Source organism: Solea senegalensis, linkage group LG8, assembly GCF_019176455.1.
Source record: "Solea senegalensis isolate Sse05_10M linkage group LG8, IFAPA_SoseM_1, whole genome shotgun sequence".
NCBI classification, from domain to species: domain Eukaryota; kingdom Metazoa; phylum Chordata; class Actinopteri; order Pleuronectiformes; family Soleidae; genus Solea; species Solea senegalensis.
The window spans coordinates 676,362-699,256 of NC_058028.1; the positions used below are offsets into that span (position 1 = coordinate 676,362).

Genomic DNA, 22,895 nt, shown 5'->3' on the forward strand with positions numbered 1-22,895 from the left:
CTTCCATGAGTGTGTGTGTGTGTGTGTGTGTGTGTGTGTGTGTGAAGGAGAAAAACTCCAGACTGATTGGATTTCTTACGGCTAATGCTCAGCGGGGGCTTTGCAGGATCTGGTTACAGCCGCTGGTAATCCAGCCAGTCATCTGCGGCTGTCCCTCTCTCACTGTGTCGCCTCCCCCTTATCCAGACACCGTGGATTACACGTTTATTAGGATGGATTTATTAGGATTTATAAATGCTGTGGAAAAGACAGCGCCGCTGCCGCCGTCCTATAAAAGTTCACATTTCAGCTACAGCGGGAGAAGTGAGTTGGGAGGGAGGACTTGTGGAAGCTTTACGTGAGCAGACAGTGGATAAATGTCCAAAGAAATAATAAGACATGATATGTTGTTGATTGTGTGTGTGTGTGTGTGTGTACAACGAGTTCAGATTCCACATCTCGCTCCATGAACAATTCCACTGTCATAAATCAGCCTGAGTGTAACCCTCTCACCCGAGAGGGAGGGAGGGGGTGAGAGGCGGGGCGGCGAGGCTTTGAACTGACCCCTGACTGTAAATGGATGTTTTTTCCCCTTTTATGGGATCAAGCACTTTGCATGTGTGTGTGAGTGAAAGGTGTTTATGTCTCCATACAAAATACTTGGCAGGCTGAGGTGACTGACGTGTGTGTGTGTGTGTGTGTGTGTGCACGTGTGGGCGTGTCTGTCAGCACACATGTGTGTGAGTGACCGGACAGACGTGCATGTGGAAATGGAAGGGGAGGCTGTTGCGTCTCATGTGCAGGGAGCCATTTTCTCGGCCGCCTCTTTGGTTATTTCTCTCCCTCAGCGGCAGCGAAATTGAGCGATTCCAATCTGGCAACCACATGTGAGCCCCGCCCCCTTGTCTCTTTTAATGTCAAGACTGTAATCGACTGCATATTCTCTCAAGTGCTTGCGCCGACCACTGCCGCTCCTCGAAGCACAAATGATTTGTGACAAACAAAGACAACAGTCTGTGTTTCCTCTTCACTTCTCCCTTCACTCTCTTTCTGTTCCTGTTTCTTCCTTATTGTGATGTCATTGAATACATTAGCGTTGAATCCATGCCTGTCATACGTAAAGTTAAACAACATTTACCACTCTGCTTTATGCATCCACAGAGAAACATTGAAAAACTAACTTAGACCTGTGACTACAGAGCTGTACTGCAGCGAAGTTTTTTTGTTTTTCCTGCATCGATTCATAATTGTACAAGAGAGAATTAGGATGCATCAGTTTTGTAGGCAGTGTAATTGCAGTGTCCTGTCTGTGTGAGATAATGTCAATGATGTCTTTGTTTGTTATGTCATCAGGTCTCTCAGGTGATGCCGCGTTTGTGGCTGTGACACATTTCTAAGATAGCGTCTAAATATTCATTGCGTTTAAAACTTTCTATTCCACCAGCATTTCAACACATTCAGGAGGCAAGAAATGACAGATAGACTCCATCATTTTGAATTTATCTTGTGAGGTGCCAGCTCGTGTTCATGGTCTGCAGAAATCACATGTCAGATTTAGTCTTCACGCAGACAGTTTACTTCTGTTATAAATAATATTGTATGTACATCATTAATTTACCTTTAACGAGCCTTGAAACATGGCCGGCCTTGACAGACGACACACTCAGTGTCTGCTCTGCCGTCTCACACGGTGAACCTCAGGAGGGGCCTCTGAGAGAATCACTCATCTTTATCCTCTCTTGAGTCGAGGGCAAAATAAAAACGCAACAAGAGGAGGGGAATGCGATTAAAGTGCCATATCTGTCATCTTTGTCGGAAAGATTGATGGGAGGATTACCATAGGGGAATGAAGCCCTGTGACCCCTCAGGGGTTTTCTTTCTGAGCCGGAGCGTTCCCACTCAGCCCCAGGAGGGCCTTCAAATTGGCTCTGGCTGCTGGGTATGATTGATCGGTGGGATACAAATGGCTGCCATCTAATTGTTTAACAGAGGTGCAACACATTAGGCCAACAGGATGACACAAGCTTGGGTTAATCTATTTACCAAGAGATGTCTGCAATCCCATCCCTCTCTATCTCCATCTCAGCCCACACCAGTCAGCCCCTCCGTCCTGCTGCCTCCTCACGGTCTCTGAAACTCGATCCGTGGCTCCTGGTTGAATTCCAGATCTGTTTGAACTCAGTCTGCAGCTAAAAGCACGGTTTTGTTAGCGTTAGCTCGGAGGCTAGGCTCCCTGGAGCCCCCGGTCAAAGTGATGAGAATGTATATAATGTCATAGATAATCCGATCATAATCGGTGGACCGCAGAGCCCTCATTAATCATCCCGCTTGTAATTTTTTAAAAGGCAGATGGTCTGAAATGAGTAAGGTTACAGTATCTGTGGGTCCCAGAGGTCAAGGTTCCCGCCTCAAGAACTTGTAAGACCAGATGTCCAGATGAAATTCTGCCCGGGCTTCTCTGGAATTCTTTTATTTTTCATTTATGTGGAGTCAAGTTGTTTCATTTTTGAGTTCAGACTGAAAGCCCTGAAGCCACGTTTATACGACAGGTAAGACATGTTGTGCTAGCTGAAGCTAAGCAGCCGTAACTGACTCTCAATCTGAACTCCATATTTAAAAACACCACCTGTGATTATAACTATGCTCTCCGTGGTATCTGGCGCACACAGACAGCATAGCAACCTGTCTCTGGTCATTGAAGGAACACCCCTGACGCGACCTTAATGGAATGCACCGTTAATAAAAAGCAAGACGAGAAAAAGAGAAATACGTCATTTGAATGCTCATTCCGTCTTTATTGAAGCGCCACGTGTGCAGAATGTGTGTGTGTGTGTGTGTAACCGTTATAATCCCATTTATCTTCTTGACTGTTCAAAAACTCACTCTGTACATGAGTGTCTTTCTGTTTACAAGTCTATGTCTCCTGCGTGGATGATGATTTTGTCTCCGTGGCGTTGAGTGTGTATGATCACACAGATTTGTGCAGCTGTGACACTCGGGCGGGAGAGGACGAGTATGAGCCATTATGTGCGCTTTAACCTTCACATGTTAAAAGCGTCTGAATGCAGAAAGCACACGGCTGCTTGAAATATGGCCTCATTATCAGCCCGGGCAGAAAGGAGCTGAGATAAGATCGCCCACTGGAGCTTTAATGAAAACCAATTGATTTGCTCCCTAGAAGACATAAAGAGGAAAGGCAATGAGCTCATTGTGAGCTGTTTGCAGGGCGACCTGGGAATTTACAAAATTTGAAGTTATTTTGTGAGCTTGTAGGGACATTGGCAGAGATTCTAGCATCAGCCAAAAGGAAACTAGTAGAGTTTTATGGACACCAACTATTACTTGAGGAATAATAGTCCAAAAGAGTATTAGTACTGCTGTGTATTCACACAGCCTTGTAACGCCTCAGCCTTCAAATGGAAGCCAAGTTCAGAAACAACTGGAAGTGGTTGTCTTGTGGCCTGGCTCACTGTTTGAGTGTCTCAGCAGGAGAATAAGAGAGCGCAACACAAAACAGACTGAGTGTCTCCACTGTTGAAACAACAACTGACTTTAACTCTGTGCTCTATGTTCTGTCTCTCACCAGCTCCATCTCCAGTGACTTCCATCCAGGCAAAGGACATCACAAGACACACCATTTCACTGGCCTGGCAGCCACCAGACAGAGCCAATGGGGTTATCTTAGAGTATGAAGTCAAGTACTATGAGAAGGTGAGGCCTCTCATGGGAGACGTGGGCAACATCCACACTACTGTCATTAATAAATAACAAAGGATTCTGCGTTCAGACAAGCATTTTTCACTTCTGTGTAACAAGTCATCTGCGTTGGCGTTGGTTCCATGTGCACGAAAACTCCGGCGTTACGGTGACTCCACCCCTGAGTTCATCGCGTTCTTGTTGAGAAGTCGGGAAAAAACAAAACATGGATGCTAGCTTATGTTGGTAGATTTTATATCCACAGCAGTTTATAACAATGCTCAACATGCTATTTAGTACACACACAGCTTAGCAACACGTCTGCCTGACAACACTGTGTGTACAACTGATTCCATTGGAATCCAATGTGAGGGTTGGTGGGGTTTAGGAAGTTTCCGAGTTGGAAAACTGAGGAAGGAATGCCCTTTGACTTCAAATGGAACGCTGAAGACTTACATCATGTGACCAATCATGTGCATGCAAGCGTTAAAGGAATACTTCACCGATACTAGAACAACAATGTTATAAGTACAGAATTCTCTGATGAAATGATTTGGTAAAACTGGAACTAAATAAGAGTTTAGTATAAGGATTTGAATGATTTCATTTTCTTTTACACAGAAAACAACAGAAAGTAAACGTGTGTAACTGCGTCATTGTTTTCAAAGGTCTCAGTTTTTGCCCGTCCAGACTAAAATTCAGCCGTGGAGTTTAGAAAGGAAAACAGAGCAAAGTCACACTGTGGTAGTGTGGACGGCAGGAGAAACACATGGAAAGACGAGAAAACCACCCCTGATCTGTGTCTCTGTTATCTTTCTTCCTCAGGATCAAAATGAAAGAAGCTACCGGATCATAAAAACGTCATCGAGGAACACGGAAATCAAGGGCCTCACGCCTCTCACCTCCTATGTGTTCCATGTGCGGGCTCGCACCGCAGCAGGCTACGGGGAATTCAGCGGTCCGTTTGAGTTCATGACCAACTCTGGTGAGCGACTCTGCAGAGAGCGGCTCAGAGCCAGATACATCTGCAATGATAGCATCATTTATAAGTGTGGAGTCATTCATCAGCATAGCTGTCAACTAGAAAAGATAAATGATATTGTGCTCCAGCACCTGACTGGCAACTTGAGGAGCTTCCATTATTCAACATGCAATGAGTCTCAGTGAATGTGCCAGCTAAGTTCAGACTTTATGACTTTTTGAAGAATAATACTGTTTTTGACATTTTCCATTGGAAGGTGCTGAGAGCTACTTTTTTTTTTGCTTCTCGTCAATTTAAATGTGAGCACTTTGAAGCCGAGAAGGAAGTATTTACGGTTTCCAGCAGACGCTGAGACAAAGTGAAAGCCCAAGAAAACAACTTAGCAGCATTTACATGGGTGGACTGTGATCACCACTTTAAATTAGCCCATTAAACTCCACTGACCTCCCAGTGGGTCAGTCAATAAAGACTCTCTCATAGTGCCACCAAGAATCTGACAAAACTCACAGACGCTTATTTCAAAAGGTAGTGGAGATCCAAAGGTTTCACAGGTTTCTGTTGGAGGAAGAAAACCACCACGCTGATATCAACAGATGAGGGTCAGTGAAGGTTCTCAGTCATCCAGGTCAAGAGTGTAGAAAAGCAAGTGGACCTGCTTTAGATGTTTCACCTCTCATACATGAGGCTTCTTCTGGTCTGAACTGTCCTCAGAACTCAAGCGAGTCCATTTGCCTCTATCTGCCCTCGTGAAGGACAAGAGAGAACTACAGGAAGACACTTGGAAAGACGTCACAGTTTCTCACAGTGTCAGGGATTCTGGATTTCTGATTCTGGATCTGTGTCTGCATGGACCACCACCAAAATCTTATTATTCCTTCTTCCATGACTCATAGCCTCCATCTCCAGAGAATTTCAACCAAATCTACCCTGTACTTTTTCAGCTATGCTGCTCAAAACCTGGCAGACAGTCAGGCAGGCAGAGACAGACGGGCAGACAGACAGAGACAGACACACTGCCACTGTTAGCCCAGGTGTCCTCTTTGTAATGTAAATAGAGACAGTGGTGCATGATAATGACACGGTCAAACTCACATTCTAATAAGCAACCTTTGTCTCTCAGGGACCTGCAACACAGTCGAGGAGGATTATAAACCAGATTAAATATGTGAGTGTTTGTTTCAGGGATGATTTCATGATGATCCTCATTTCCTGTCTTCCTCCACAGTTCCAGCTCCCATCATTGGGGACGGGGCCAACTCCACGGTGCTGCTGGTGTCAGTGGTGGGCAGTGTCGTCCTCCTCATCATCCTCATCAGCGCTTTCGTCATCAGCCGAAGGTGAGCTTCATCCGTCCCACTCTGTCTCCCTCTGTCCCTTCTGCTTTCTGTCTCTCCCTCTGTCCCTTCTGCATTCCTGTCTCTCCCTCTGTCCCTTCTGCTTTCTGTCTCTCCCTCTGTCTTCTGCTTTCTGTCTCTCCCTCTGTCCCTTCTGCATTCCTGTCTCTCCCTCTGTCCCTTCTGCTTTCTGTCTCTCCCTCTGTCCCTTCTGCTCTCTCCTCTGTCCTTCTCTCCGTCTCTGTCCCTTCTGCTTTCCGTCTCTCCCTCTGTCCCTTCTGCTTTCATCTCCCTCTGTCCCTTCTGCTTTCTGTCTCTCCCTCTGTCCCTTCTGCTTTCTGTCTCTCCCTCTGTCCTTTCTGTCTCTCCCTCTGTCCCTTCCTCTGCCCTTCTGCTTTCGCCTGGGGTCTGTCCGTCTCTCCCTCTGTCCCTTCTGCTTTCCGCTCTCCCTCTGTCCTTTCTGCTTCCGTCTCTCCCTCTGTCCCTTCTGCTTTCCGTCTCTCCCTCTGTCCCTTCTACTCTGCCTTCTGTCTCCCTCTGTCCCTTCCTGTTCTGTCTCTCCCTCTGTCCCTTCCCTCTCCTCTGTCCCTTCTGCCTGTCTCTCCCTCTGTCCCTTCTGCTTCTGTCTCTCCCTCTGTCCCTTCTGCTTTCCTCCCTCTGTCCCCTTTCTGTCTCTCCTCTGTCCTTCTGTCCCTCTGTCCTGCTTTCCGTCTCTCCCTGTCCCTTCTGCTTTCTCTCTCTCCTTCTGCTTTCCGTCTCTCCCTCTGTCCCTTCTGCTCTGTCTCTCCCTCTGTCCTTTCTCTGTCTCTCCCTCTGTCCCTTCTGCTTTCTGTCTGTCCTCTGTCCTTCTGCTCCGTCTCTCTGCTTTCTGCTTTCCGTCTCTCTGGCTGTCCCTTCTGCTTTCTGTCTCTCCCTTCTGCTTTCCGTCTCTCCGTCTTCCCCCCCGAGGAGAACGATGTCTTACTTAGCGACGGGACGTCACTCAGAAACGCAGTCTGACTGACTCACGTCGGACAAGTGATGACTCGCCACACCGGCACCGTGATTGACAACTCCGACAGCTGAAGGGATGCAATCAGTGACCTCCCTCGCTCCCTGTCCTCTGCCTCCTTCCCCGACTCCTCACATCATCACACCGCCCGTCTGCCTCTATCTCTCTGCTTTAGTGGCTGTAATCCCAGCCGCTGGTTATTTTCTCCTGTTGCGCCTCACCGACTGCCGTGAGGAGAATGAGGGAGAGGAAGGGGGAGGAGGAGGGAGGGGAGGGGAGGGTGGACAATGAGATAAGCGGGCAATGAAAAAAGGGAGATAGAATACAGAGAGTGAGACGGAGGCATCAGGTGGATGTGCAGAGCGACCCAATCTCAGGGTGTTAACCAGCGAGCGAGACAAAGCACCGTCACACAGATGGGATTACATGCAGATGGAGCTGTCTCACCTCACCACCTCCCTTTCGTGTGTGTGTGTGTGTGTGTGTGTGTGTGTGTGTGTGTGTGTCTTTGTGAGGACTATTTTGACTTGTCAACCACAGGATGTGAGGACATGATGGTCGGTCCTGACTTTATCACACACCCCGAAATGGCTGTTCATGGGTAAAGATGTGATTTTAAGGTTATATTGACGTTGAGGGTATTGAGGCTGAGACCGTTGACTGTGTGTGTGTGTGTGTGTGTGTGTGTCAGGCTTTTTCATATGCATGTGATGTCACAGTCATTGTGTGGCTGCAGTCACCCTGTGATTGTGGGAGGGACTGTAATCACGTAGTCGTTAAACCGTCATTACACAGCGGCAGAGGAGGACAATGTCTCGCACATCTGGTCATTTCCAGCACTGACCCCACACATGGATATGAGCACAGGTGTCAGTCTGCCTGAGGGATTCACAGGATTTAAGTGCTTCTTCACTGGGATTTATTTATAGCTTTTTTACCCGCCGGCTTCTCTACTCCACGTTGTTGCTGTTTGCCCTTCAGACACTAACACTCCTCCACGATATCTTATTGGATTTAAAGGAGATGGAGAGGCCACATTGAAATAAAACAAATGAATCTGCAAATTAGTATTTATAAAAGTATAAAGCAGAAACATAACATAGTGCTATAAACTATAAAACTCACTCAATACCCACTATTCAGAATGTTCTTTTTCACACTCTCATACTGATATACAGAAAATGATCATTATCTGAACATGTAAGCTGCAATTTTACATTCAACTGGTTTAAAACAAAGGTTTGACAAAGGAAGCAAATTCACTTAATGGATAGATTATAGAAAATATTAATATATGTATATATATAGATATATATATATATACATATATATACATATATATATATATATATATATAATATATAAGATAATAATAGCAAACTGTCATGTGAAAGGAGTTTTATATTCGATGTAACAAGGATCTCAGGTCAGCTGGTCACATACCTGTTTCCTGCTGAAAGTAACATGAGACCAGTATCTACTCTTTTTCTCTCTACTTTGTTCTTGTCTACACTAATGCACCCTTCCTCTCTCCTCTCCTCTCCTCTCCTCTAGTCCTTTCCTCTCTCCTCTACTCTAGAGACGAGAGACTGAATTCATGAGTATTCAGTGATTGTGTTGGTGCTTTGCAGAGTTTCAATAATGGATGCTGTAAATCGGTTGAGGAACTTTGGTGTTAGTGCTAATCCAGGACGACTGTAATGACACTCCATCGTCATCATTAGCATGAGATTGTAGTTGAGTCTCTTGGCTGCGTTTCCTTTTCTCTGACCATCCTCCTCTCTTTTCTCCCAGAAGGAGTAAGTACAGCAAGGCCAAGCAGGACTCTGACGAGGAGAAGCACTTACATCAAGGTACGTCCATGTAAACACACGCTGGGTAACTGGTGTCAGGTGTCATGTTCGTGCACTTTCAACCACAAATGAAGCCCATAAAACAGGAGGGGGTGTGAAGTGTGTGTGTGTGTGTGTGTGGGGGCAAACTATTTACAGTGAATGTACTCGCATCACAACATGCGCCAAACACCTCGTTATCAAGTCATCAGTGTTGTTATTTGCATCCCACAAAAACTTCAAGTTAATGAACCCAGTCTTTATTGAAGTCAGCCACAGAGTGTGAAACGGGGTATGGAGAGAGGAGGAGGAGGAGGAGGAGGAGGAGGCGGCTCCAGAGAGGAAGGCAGTGTAGCCTGTAGCATGATGGAAATGAAGAACAGATGGAGTTTTGTTGCCGGAATGAATTAACCTTCATTTTCACCCCCTTCTTTTCTTTCCTTCCTTCCTTCCTTCCTTCCTTTCTTTCTTGCAAACATCTTTCCTGCAGGAGTGAGGATATACGTCGATCCCTTTACCTACGAAGACCCAAACCAAGCTGTCCGAGAGTTCGCCAAAGAGATCGACGCCTCCTGTATTAAGATTGAGAAAGTCATCGGCATTGGTGAGGAGCTGTAGTATATGTATATGTATATATATATATATATATATATACAGTATATATATATATAATCACGTTTCATCAAGCTCATACATGTTTTGAATAAAATAATCCACTTTAGCTTTAATGCAGTGTGCCGCTAACAAAGGCTCACAAAATAAAACAATGATGTCGAGACAACAACATTTGGTCAGTGAGTAAAAAAAAAAAACAGGAGTGGCTAAATATAAATAAATATGTTGTCGTTGTTTTTTCTGTGGCTGGAGAAGAGTCATCCAATGACAAAATAATAAAGAGAAAGAATCAATATCCATTTCCTCTCTCTCTCTCTCTCTCTGCACCAGTCGGTGAGGAGAGGAGGGGGAGCGAGGGATTACAGACCCTGATCAATGTTTAAAGTGGACTTTCACTAACCTGACACACACACACACACACACAGAGCCGTCCCGGTGTGATTGACAGCGTGTGCTGTGCTAACAGAACACGTGTGTGTTTGCAGGGGAGTTTGGCGAGGTCTGCAGCGGCCGCCTCAAGATGCCGGGCAAAAGAGAGATCTGTGTGGCCATCAAGACTCTGAAGGCAGGATACACAGACAAGCAGAGGAGGGACTTCCTGTCCGAGGCCAGCATCATGGGCCAGTTCGACCACCCAAACATCATTCACCTGGAGGGCGTGGTCACCAAATGTACGTAGTCAATGCGGTTATTAACTCGTCTTACGTGTAATAACATCTGGATTCAGTGGATATTCACCCCTGCGTCACATTATTCTGCAGTTAGGTTTTATCGGCTCTGGCTCTGGGAGTGGAAACATGACACCCGGTCCAAAGACTAGTCTGTTCATTTCTTATTTCTTCTTTATTCAGTCTCGTCACGTAGTCCGCACTGGTCTCCATCTTTTCCCTGCATGGCATCTTCATCTCAAGCAGCCACTGTAAATAGTTTGCCGTTGGTCAGTGACGGTGTCGCTCTCACGTTGACCGCTCACGCCACGTCTGTGATGTCGAACACATCTGTGACGTACGCTTTTTCCTGTTCTCCTTCTACATTCAGACACATTGTAACAATGGATGATGACAGTCTGTGGTTTTGGGGACAAACCGAGTCCTTACCCGTCAGCGTGTGTGCGTTCATGCTACCGTGTGTGCAGATACACATTCTGCTTATATGACAAACTATCCAGGACACTCATGTTTAGGATATGGAGACTTTCAGGGTATCCCCGGGTGGCTTTGGTCCAGATGGAAGGAGTCCAGCGTTGGTGGGGAGGGGGAGGCGGAGTTAGAAGTTGCTGGGCAGTAAGGAGGGAGGGGAGTCTAATGGGTCCAGGACCAGGCCCTGTAGCATAGCACCAGGCTCATTAATCATGGTGACAGCCGTAAATGTGTTTGGGGTTAGGGAGTGATACCCTATCCCTCCTCTATCTGCTGCTGCATGGCCACAAACCTCTCCACCTCCACTCTGTCTCTGTTTCCTCCCACCTTTTTACACCTTCCCCCGATGCTATTTGTTAGGCTAGATGTGCATGTGCATTAGGAATGGGAATCATTTGGATTTTATCAGGACCGCAAATGCTTATCCATGCAAATTCTCTGTGGGGGCGAAGAAAAATGTGCTTTTTACCTCATGGACTCCACTGGAGTCTTTCAGAGAAAAAAGAAAAACACTTGGCGACAGCGCTGTGACATCAGCTGTTTTCTCCTCAACTCATTTTCCACTTGTTTAGCAGCAGAGAATGAGTTGGACTGATTTCTGATCTCTTGGATTATATTTAGCACACAAATTAGAAATAGAAATTCTTAAAATGCGACGCCAACAGCATCTTAAAACCATCAGGAAATGTTACCTTTACACTGCACTGACCTGCATTTAGTGTGTGTGCTATTTGTGTTTTGTGGGGTTGGTAATGTCTCTCCATTCATTCATTCATATCTTTATTCTCTCATGATGGCTGCAGTAAACAGGACAGGACAATGAGCGTCATCATGCTTCACAGCTTCACTCACAGCTTGTTCTGAGGAAGGAAGAGTCAATGTTACGGTGGATAAATAAATAAATAAAATAATCCTTTATTTGTATTAACAGAAAAAGTCCAACACAACTAACTTCACAAAAACACAGCGGTCGCTCTCTTTGTCGCTCCTGCTCCCTCTTTCTGGACCCAGCCTACTGCAAGAAACCAGAACCAGGTTCCATGTGTGCTTATATAGCACACGACTGATTACCTGATTCTGTCCAGCTGTCAGATCACCGGCTTAGCCACTCCCTCTCCTCCAGCAGCCGCATGAACCTTTACGGTTAAATCAAATGAAACACAGTCATGTGGAAGTGGGAGGTTTTTTTAATCTTCACTTATATACATATTTTTAATGTGTTACTAAGAACTTTGCACAACTGAAAAACCCAGACCTGAAAGATGATGACAGCTGGTGTAACATAAGACATGACACAGGGGACAGGGCAAGAGACTAGAGACAGAAAAGAAGAAGAAACGTGTCCTACATCACACGTGTATGTGCACGAGTGTGTTAAGCTCTCAGACTCAAAGTCAATGTAAAGTTTACTTATGTATAATATATAATACATAATATATATAAACAATAACGCTCACATCAGGAGGATGAAACAAATGTCAACATGAGGAAACTAAACCAGGGAAACAAACTGGACAACGTCACTCATGGACCAAACAACACGAACTGGCCACATGACAGGAAGACCAGGACTATTTAAGCAGGAAGTAACAGGTGAAAGCAATCAGGGGCGGGGCAGACAATCACACAAGGGGAGGAAGTCAGGTGAATACAAAATAAAACAGGAAGTGCATGAGTGAGTAAACCTAACAAACATACGCCTGGGTTAGACAGATGAAGTGTCTTCGTGTGTCATGACACAGTCGCCAGGTCTTATCTGGTTCTCTCAGTCCAGCAGATCCTGCACATGCAGATAGATGAGAACAGACTGTTCACACTGAAAGTGAACAGCAGCAGAGGCACAACTGCTTATCACCTATCACACCGCTCTCTCCGTGGGGGATTGACCTCACGCAGTGAGACACACAGAGAAGAGGCAGACAGATGGACTGGCCAAAGGAAAAGAAATTGGGTAGCGGCTGCAGCCAGGGAAGGTGCAAATAGAGACGTGGCGAGAGCAAGACAGGCAGAAGCTGATAGATTAGAGCAAAGACGAAAAACAACAGGGAGAAAGGAAAAGAGCGGTGGAAGACAGAGACGGAGCGAGACAGAGTTAGAGACACGGAGGAAGCGTATGACATGAAAGGATGGTGAGCCCAAGCCAGAGAGCCATGGGATCACTCCACTCCACCTCCTTCCACTCTTGCTTGAGAGCTTGACACAAGGTTTGGGCAAATTAGTCCTTCACACTTGAGTGTGTCAGCGGAATCTATTAAAAGTCCATTATTTGAATTGCTCTGCACTCTCTATTACAGGCAAGTTAAAAGGAATTCTCAATCTGGCCTCAGTTTGCTGGCGTGTCCAACAGAGCCAATTAAACCTTATTAATTATGGAGCAACTCCAAATAGGCACTAACATACATAAATGTGCAAAAATCTGCTGGCTTTACTTCACCATCGTCCACATCATTAAAAGCAGACGTGTTTAAATAAAGCAAGAGTGTGTTCATTTAAGAAAAGATCTGTTTTTAAGAAACCGTCAAAGACTGAACTCAGCGTTAGCACGCTGTTCACCAACATTGAGCCTCTGTTTCATTGGCAGGTGATAATCGTCCCACAGTTCATTGCCAAAGGCGTCCAGGCGGATTCAGCCAACAAGAAATTAGCATGCAAATGCATGGGAGGAAGAGGGCAGGGCTAGGAAGGCGAGAGCGCAGGGTCGCAGGTCAGACGCTCCCCAGACTTGATTGGGGAGCTGTCAATCACGGGCAGCCTTGGGGCAGAGGCGCACAACAAAGGGAACAAAGAGGGGGGCCCCCATACTCTCCCCAACTTTAACTCCACTTCCTCTTTTTTTGGGAGGCTGTTGCAGGAGCTGGAGTGAACCACAATTAATGGAGTGCCAATCATGTGGCGGTTAAGGCGGTGCCTGAAAACCTCACCTTCCAAACCCTTTACTGCAAGTTTCCCTGCAGACGTTCAGCTGCAGTCATCACGTTTAAATTCACCTTCACTGTGGAACGGTCCTGGGAGGAAGGCTGGTTAAGCAGACAAAAACAAGTCCCCCCCGTCCCCCCACTGTCTTCATCCCGAGAGACAAAGACACATAGGGACCCACCAGGGAATGTCCAGCCCCGTCGCACAGATAAAGACACAGACGCTCCCCCGAGAGAGACGCTATAGAGGAGGCAGAGGGACGGGGTGGGAAAGGCCAGAGAGAAGAGAGAGAAGAGAGAGGAGAGAGAGGAGAGAGGAGAGGCGACGACTGGGGAGAAAAGGAAGAGAAAGAGTGTTGGAAAAAAACAAGAGAACTAGCAGGAGAGTGACAGATGAAGAGAGAAGGTAAAGGGACAGTGACTGACATAAAAGAGCAAGTCAGAGGGATTGTGGGTGTGACTGTGATGAGACTTTGTGTATTTGCATAAACTCAACAATCTGTGCACACACACACACACACACACACGCACACACACACACATGTCCCTCTGATGTGCATCACCATGCTCATCTGCCTCTCCTCTCTCTCTCTCTCTCTAGGTAAGCCAGTGATGATAATCACAGAGTACATGGAAAACGGATCGCTGGACGCATTTCTGAGGGTCAGTCATGCATGTCTGTCTGCGTGCATGTCTGTCTGTCTGCGTGCATGTCTGTCTGTCTGCGTGCATGTCTGTCTGTCTGCGTGCATGTGTGTGTGAGCGTAGCCGCCTGATCCCCTCTTATCTGCGTTTGTTGACAAACACTCACCGTGATCAGGATTGACCGACTGAGTTTGTGACGTGACGTGGATCACATGGATCACACAATAATGATATGAATGAAAAATGAATGCACCGATTGTGAAAGATAACACGGGAAAAAAAAAGTAAAATCAAGGAATAAAGTTGTGCCGTCTCAGAGTCAGATGGTCTGAAAATAACTTTTTAAAACATTCTAATGCACAACAACATTATTGTCTTCTTCACACAACATTTACTGTAATTATCAGCTGTTATCAAATAAAGGTTTTTGTTTTTTTAAACTAAGATTGTATGATAACAATCTGTGTCCGTCTGCAGAAGAACGACGGCCGCTTCACCGTCATCCAGCTGGTCGGTATCTTGCGCGGCATCGCGTCGGGCATGAAGTACCTCTCAGACATGAGCTACGTTCACAGAGACCTCGCGGCGCGCAACATCCTGGTCAACAGCAACCTGGTGTGCAAAGTGTCTGACTTTGGGATGTCCAGAGTTCTGGAGGACGACCCCGAGGCCGCGTACACCACCAGGGTGAGTGTGTGTGTGTGTGCATGACTCATGTCTCAAAGTATATTATATATATATATAGATATATTATATATACACATATATCCCCGTAATGTCATTGTTTCATTTTAAGACAAAGCTATGTTGGTGGTTAATGAGAAGTTTCTCCAGGAAATGATCTGTGACTCTCTGAGTGTGTCTGTCTGCTTGTCTGTCTGTCTGTCTGTCTGTCTGTCTGTGTGTGTGTCACCTTCATTGATCAGTCCATCTTTCAATTACAGGGAGGGAAGATCCCGATCCGCTGGACGGCCCCTGAGGCCATCGCGTACAGGAAGTTCACCTCGGCCAGCGACGTGTGGAGCTACGGCATCGTCATGTGGGAGGTGATGTCATACGGCGAGCGACCATACTGGGACATGAGCAACCAGGACGTAAGTCAGGACACGTGCAGTCACACAGTGATGATGTTAAAGCAGGTCACTGTCAAACACACATTTTTACCATTAATTACACAGTGAATTAGAATGTTTTATTTATGTCAGGTGATAATAAGTGAAGGTTTTCACATGAAAGGGACAAATGACAGCTGTAATCACACAGTGTACAGATGTTATTACAGTCTGACTCCTGTCACTCAAACACAGAGTGACTTACAGCAGCTGTAATCTACCCCTCAGGTCATCAAGGCTATTGATGAGGGCTACCGGCTGCCCCCGCCCATGGACTGCCCCGTGGCGCTGCACCAGCTCATGCTGGACTGCTGGCAGAGAGAGAGAGCCGACCGGCCCAAGTTTGGCCAAATCGTCAACATGCTGGACAAGCTGATCCGTAACCCCAACACTCTGAAGAGGACCGGAGGAGACGCTGCGGTCAGGTGAGACCACACACACACACACACACACACACACCTGTCAAAAAAACTCTTTAATAGTTTTTACATAATACACAAAGAAATATCATATTTTTCACACCTCAAAGACCTGAAATCAATTCATCTATTCAGCTGAACTTTGGGTTTTGTTTTTTGATTGTCAGGAGATATCGCTCTCACAAAGAATTCAAAAAACTAAGTTGTTGAATTTGCTCAAAGATCATTGTGTTTGAAAAGAAATTTGAAAAAAAACCTTTGGATTTCATAAAGAAATGAGTTGAATATCCAACGTTTTAAAATGTTGTGACAAAAGCAGCAAATAAAAAGTAACATATTTGTTTTATTTGAACTTTATTTCATGAATTCTTGGTGTGATTTTAACAAGTGCATTGTTTCTATTGTGATAAAGTGCAATAATCTGCTAAACTCAGCAGCTCTCACTAAAACGATGCACTCACACACACAGACACACACTCGTCTTTGTATTGAGCACATGCAGCATCTCACACACACACACTCTGATAATGGAGTTCTCTGCAGACTGCGCTCACGAATGTCAGGAGTGTGTGAGCGCACTCATCTCATGGCACACGACGAGGGCAAGAGGGCAGCTCTCGTGGGGTAATTAGCACAACTGAACCTTGTAAATGCAGCTTTTAGAAAGGAGAACATCACGTGTGTGAAATGGGATCATGAAGCTTCTCCACCTTAAAGAGTCCGACGTCAACAACAGAGAACATGCTGCTGCTGCTGCTGCTGCTGCTGCTGATGATGCTGCTGCTGCTGATGTTGTGCTGATAAATATCTGAACTGAACGTGAGGATGAGTTCCACAATCCTATCAAAGTGACGGCAGGTGCAGTTCAGAGGAATCCAGAGTCTGAGTCTGACCGAATCACAGAACCTCTCAGCTGAATGAGGCTCCGCCTCCCTTTATTTAAGATATTTTGCAGCAGCGTCCATACAGAGTGTAATTCCTCAGGCTTTACTGTGGTTTAGTAATTACTGAATCATCAATTCAGTAGAGGCTTAAATTGGTGCAGCCCCACCCAGATTATGACATCACAGTTTTGAAACCACGTCCACCAAACCTCACATCATGTCATTCCTTCTCAACCCTTCTCAGGCCCAACACCACCCTGCTGGAGCCCGGCAGCCCAGAGGCGTCCTCGGCCGTGGCCACAGTGGAGGACTGGCTGCAGGCCATCGGCATGGAGAGATACATGGACAACTTCACAGCTGCAGGCTACACCACTCCAGAGGCCGTGGTCCACATGACACAAGAGTGAGTGGGAGCGAGAGGAGACATTAACACGCACAAACCAAGTCAAAACAGAGAGGGTTCACGTTCAAACCTGAGAATATTCAATCCATGACTTCATGGTATTTACTGGATTTATGACCTTTTTTTGCAACTGAAAGTCACTGAATATTTCGTATATATACATATATATTTCTATTTGGTGAAAAAGAAAAGTTTCCACCTGTGTGTAACATTTATAGTTGTTGACTTCTTGTGATGTGAGGATCAGAAGTGCTACGTTGGCATGTGGAACTCCTCGTACAGCAGTAAAACTGACTGCTTCTCCCTGGAAAGCTGTCAAATTCATGGTGTGTTTGTTATTGTTGTCCGCGGTCCTGAAAGGCCTCCTCTATTTTTATATTTTTCAGGGACATGGCTCGCATCGGTATCTCCTCGGCAGCCCACCAGAACAAGATCCTGACCAGCGTCCAGGGAATGCTGTCCCAAATGCAACAGATGCAAGGCAGAATGGTTCCTGTCTGACCCGAAGATCCGAAACGACGGCGAAACGGAAGCGACTTTGTTTCTTATGGGGGGGAAATAAATAAATAAATAACAAAAAAAGAAGAAATGTAGAAAAAAAAAAGAGACAAACAAACTATGAAGAAATAGTTTACCTCATCCGTGCACTTTAAATTGGATCTAAATAAAAGAGAATGAATTGATGAAGACGGGAAAAAAAGTGGAGAAAATTGCACTTTTTTTTTTGAATCCGCCCTTTTTTTCTTGCTGTTTTGGAGAGTGGGCACTTCTGTCTGCAGCGTTTATGGATGGATGAAGGGATGGATGGAAACGTGCTTCCCAAAGGCCGATCTGGAGTGCCTTTAAGGGTCTGGAAGGAAAAGCATGGAGGAGGGGAAGCACACCTTTCTGTTGTTTCTGGAACTTTCTTTCTGGAATAATCCGCAGAGCAGATTTTCTTCCTTTTGTTCCTTCTTTTTTTTTTATATCCTGTGACTGTGTTTGTTGTACATTAAATGTGTTGCTGCCGCAGACACCTCTGTGTGCTCTGTGTCTCACAAACAACATATAACCGGGACATCTCTGAGACCCCGGGGAGACGGCGGTGCAGGAGGGGGCTCACTCTGAGTCGGACTGACCTCAGGACGTTACGGAGAATGTGTTTGATCTTCCAGAGGAGACTTCTCACTCACACACACACACACACACACACCCACACACACACACACACACACACCCCAGATAAACATACAATTTGGATTCTTCCACTCATCTTGTCATGGGAATCGAAGCTGTGCTACTGCGGGACCTCGCGTCTCGTCCTCACCACTGCTGATGGACAGCTGTTTGGACCAGTTGAGACGCCTTTTTATGGACTGGACGCCAGAATGAAGGAATTTACTGGCAGGATTTACAAGGACAAAACTGTCCAACAAAAGGCAAGATGGATGCCGAGTCCATCAGAATCATCAAGAAAATACAGCCACCTTTACTCACACCATCAACAAGGTATGTTTGTTTTAATACTATTTATTATATCACATACTGTATATATATTATATCATTCATGTTGAAGAAAAAAAGCACAAAATATCTCGGAAAAAGAAGGAAAAATTACAAAAAGGGAAATTAAATACATTGGTGTACAGACTTTAATTCACTTTTACTCTACACACACACACACACACACACACACATACACACACACACACACACACACACACACACACACACACACACACCTTATCCAACCTTTCTTCACAAATAAAAAGCTCTCCCTCCTCAAAACTGAACCTTCAAATAAACTATTTACACTTCAAAAAACAGCCCTAGAAATATTCTTAAATGTATTTCAAATTGTGTGTTTCAAGAAAAAGAATGTGCCAGTGAGGTAAAGTAAATTGAAATACTTCACACTCGCTCTTAAATCATCAAATCAATGCACCTTATGATCAGGGAAAGTCGATAGAACTGGCCAAAAAAGGAAACAATGTCATGTGATAAATGCTCTAGAATTGATTACATTTGCAAACACACACCAATCAGAATGTTGAACACATACGTAGTGAGAGCACAAACCAGGAGCAGGAGCTGTTGGGATTGTTTTAGCTTGTTACTGGTAATTCAAGTTTAAAGTAAGCTGTAATGTTTTATCAAGACAAAGTGAGATATTTTATTTCAGATTCTTTTTCTCGTAGAAAACTTGCTTGACAAGATTATTTTTCTATTCAGGCAAATAAAAAAGTTCCCAGAAATCAATTATTATTATTTTCCCAAGTTCACTTCTGTCTTTTTGTAAGATAGTCAAGACCCCCTCCATCTGTCCTCTCTCTTTCACAGAGTTCCAACAGTGAACGTGACTCAAATGCATCAATTCTATTGTACTTTTTGTTGCTATACCCATAGAAAATCATATTGAAGTGATCGTAGCTCCTTTTATCACCAACATCCAACAAGTACTGTCACACTCTTAATCTGTGGCCCCATCAACTCCACAGACTATTAATGAACACGCAGGTCATGCCAGAGCCGATCAATAACAGCCACAGACCTGTGATCAGTCTGCAGACCTGCTGCTGCTGCTGCTGCTGCTGCTGCTGCTGCTGCTGCTGCTGCTGCTCGTATGCTAATGAAAAGAATGAATGAGCAGCTGACCTGCAGTCACACGCACACACGGCACCAGAGTTTCAAAAACCTCACAGGAAACAAAAGCCCCACAACATTTACAGTGAATGCACAGACATGTAGCACATAGGTTAACACTGTGTGTGTGTGTGTGTGTGTGTGTGTGTGTGATCTCACTGAACTCATGTGATGGAAGTCATTCACTCAATCATTAAGTACCTGGCTAACACCATACCTCCGTATTTGCTTATGTCCGGTTATAATGCTCAGTTGCAGAGAGGTGTAAATGTAAGTTATGACAATAATAATGATAATAATAATGGTAATAATAATAATAACAATAACAATGATAATAACAATAATAATGATAATAATAATAATAACAATAACAATGATAATAACAATAATAATGATAATAATAATGTAATAATAATAATAATAATGATAATAATAATGGTAATAATAATAATGATAATAACAATAATAATGATAATAACAATAATAATAATAATAATAATGGTAATAATAATAATGATAATAACAATAATAATGATAATAATAATAGTAGTAATAATAATAATAATAATAACAATAATAATGGTAATGATAATAATAATAATGATAATAACAATAATAATGATAATAATAATAGTAATAATAATAAGAATGGTAATGATAATAATAATAATAATAATAATGATAATAACAATAATAATGATAATAATAATAGTAATAATAATAATAATGGTAATAATAATAATAACAATAATAATGATAATAATAGTAACAATAATAATAATGATAATGCATGTATGTATATATCACTTTTCAAAACAAGGTTACAACTTGTTATATAGAATAACAATAGTAGAACATCATAAAAGTACAAAATAACAGTTAAAGAGTTCACTGCACAAAAACAAAACTATTGATGATCAAATGAATAAAACTGTCAAACCAGTAAATAAATAAATAAATAAATAAAGTAGTAATAGAATAAGTGGTTTTCTGGGCTGATCAAGCTTTGTTCCACAGCCTGGAGTGAGATATGGTTACAAAGTGTATGGTCTATGGAGGATGTTATCAGGATGCTTCTTCACAATGATCTGATAAATTAACACTTAATTCATTCTCATGTTGAATATTAATGTCATATAATAGTGAAACCTATTGTAAATATACAGAATATGGATAGTTTTCATTTTAATTTAAATATTTTAAAATGTCATTCCGACTACAAGAGTGCTAAATACATTAACAATCTAAACCTTTCATTTTAAATAGTATTTTTTTTTTTAGAATTGTGTGTATTAAAATTATACTCCCTTATTTCACAAGGTTAACAGTTGTTTCAAAAATACTGTAAATCTTTCATTTAAATGAAATGATTTCATCCCATTTTATAGTTGATATCCTCTATATTGTACATTCATAGATGTGGAAATGCATGTTTATTATTTATTACATGTTACATTTTCCCACTGTGGGACTAATAAAGAATGATCTTATTCTTCCATTTTTTGACTTCATGCTGTTTGTAGTAATAAATTATTTTTTACTAACTTTGAATTGTTGCATGAACACAATAGTAGCAGTAGGAGTAAATATTTAAAAAAAATGAAAGAATATGATCAATAACGGACTATAATTCATCATCAGTTGCTTGAGTCGTGTTGTTTACAAAGGATTTATGTCTGTGTGGCTGTTAAATCCATATATGGAGTAATTGTGGAATACAAACACTCATTCAGGGCCAGTTGTCGTGTGCCAATAAGCCAAGGGCATGTTTCATGTATTATACACACATCAGCATGTGGCGCGCACAAGTTAATACATCTTCGTTGCCACAAAATCCATATTTTGCCCCTGTAGTGCTGCTGCTGGCTTTATCTGGACAATTTTGTTTAGTGGATGAGTCGAATGTTCCACTGAGCTGGAGCCGGAGCTGGAGCTGGAGCTGGAGCCGGAGAGCTGTATTGTTGCTCAGGACTGGATGCCAAGCTTAAATTGTTTACATTCAAAACCACCGTGACTGATGCAGCCTCTTCTTTTCTTTCTCCCCAGCTGCTGCCGTCCATCTAAAACAGGATCCCAGGCTCGACGAGAACTCTTCCTCTTTTGTCTTCCTCCTCCTGCCAGGCCGGTCCTCTCCTCCGACACAGAGATGACAAACCCATCGTGTCAGCTTGACAAACCGACCACCCGTCTGTTTGGTGCTGGAATAACTCACAGCGTGAAAAACAAGAGACAATGACAAGAATGTAATATAATAGAGAAGCCCTGCTGCAGCAGATAATGTGCTTTTATTTTGAAAGTTTCATTTTATTTTTAATGCCTTTGTTCTGTCCGCATGTAAAGTAACAAGTGTTTGAGTGTGTGTGTGTGTGTGTGTGTGTGCGTGTGTGCGTGTGTGTGTGCTGTCAGTAACTGTGTGTGTGTTCATGCCATCGTTGAGGAGGTTTTTACATATTACAACAAACCCTGAACTTTTTCTTTTGAGCTTTTGTGTCGGAAAATGAAATAAAATAAAAAAAAAGAGAAGGTATTTTTATTTTCTGCTGCTGCTGTCCCGTCGTGCAAACTCTACCCGGCAACAGCGTTCTTATCATGCGACTTTCTGGAATGCTGCTGCAGCCGCTGCAGCTTTGAAACGGACAAACGTAGACTTGAGTTTGTGGAGGACACGTCGACTGGTGCGAGCAGTTTAAAAGACTAACCTGCTGGTTAGTTTTTACCACTACAGGTTTAAATCTGTGGACTGTTTTCATTTTCTTCCATTTTCTCTTAAAAATATACTTCTGTGAATGTTTTTGCTTCATATAATTCATGAAGACACCTCCGCCCTTAATACAGCTCCACTGCTCTTCCCTGTTTTGGAAATGATTTTTGATTTTTTTGTTGTTTTTGTTTTATCGATCATAAAAAAGGACCTGTTTGGAATTATGCAAGACACATTAGAAAGGAGAAGGAAACCAGAATGTACTGTAAAATACTTTTTTCCTTTACTTAAATGTCAAAAGATTTGAAAAAAAGTTAAAAAAACAACAACAACAACAAAACATCAGTTATTGTTTTGTCATTGTTTGACAAAAATGCAATGTGATCTAACATTCTCTCAATCTTTTTTTGTACCTGTTTTTTTGACACGATCATATTTGTTTGGGCTTCTTTTTTGTTTTATATTTGTTTTTTGGTCAAGGAGCTCTAGGTACATGTAACTTATGTCATTTATTTATGTCCTTTTATATCTAGTTTGTAAAATAATAGCCTAAAGTGAAGAAAATAAAGGGGTGCCAAGTGCATTCTTATTAAAGTAGAAACCATATGATCATTGTCCTGTCTGTC

At 43.4% G+C, this 22,895-nt stretch overlaps 1 protein-coding gene across 2 annotated transcripts in view; it reads left to right on the plus strand.

Annotated features, from left to right (window-relative positions):
- Positions 1 to 22,091, plus strand: part of LOC122773354 (ephrin type-A receptor 4) — a 54,965-nt gene extending 32,874 nt beyond the window's left edge. The window contains exons 6-18 of one of the 2 annotated variants that reach the window (XM_044031977.1): positions 3,566 to 3,690; positions 4,501 to 4,660; positions 5,883 to 5,994; positions 8,777 to 8,835; positions 9,305 to 9,418; positions 9,915 to 10,100; positions 14,085 to 14,146; positions 14,606 to 14,815; positions 15,073 to 15,222; positions 15,469 to 15,665; positions 16,788 to 16,946; positions 17,333 to 18,434; positions 21,615 to 22,091. In XM_044031977.1, coding sequence (XP_043887912.1) covers positions 3,566 to 3,690; positions 4,501 to 4,660; positions 5,883 to 5,994; positions 8,777 to 8,835; positions 9,305 to 9,418; positions 9,915 to 10,100; positions 14,085 to 14,146; positions 14,606 to 14,815; positions 15,073 to 15,222; positions 15,469 to 15,665; positions 16,788 to 16,946; positions 17,333 to 17,447 — 1,649 coding nt within the window. In that variant the 3' untranslated portion in view covers positions 17,448 to 18,434; positions 21,615 to 22,091. The remainder of the gene's footprint in view (positions 1 to 3,565; positions 3,691 to 4,500; positions 4,661 to 5,882; positions 5,995 to 8,776; positions 8,836 to 9,304; positions 9,419 to 9,914; positions 10,101 to 14,084; positions 14,147 to 14,605; positions 14,816 to 15,072; positions 15,223 to 15,468; positions 15,666 to 16,787; positions 16,947 to 17,332; positions 18,435 to 21,614) is intronic. The other variant, XM_044031976.1, reaches the window with a different exon arrangement.
- The last annotated feature ends 804 nt before the right edge of the window (positions 22,092 to 22,895 follow it).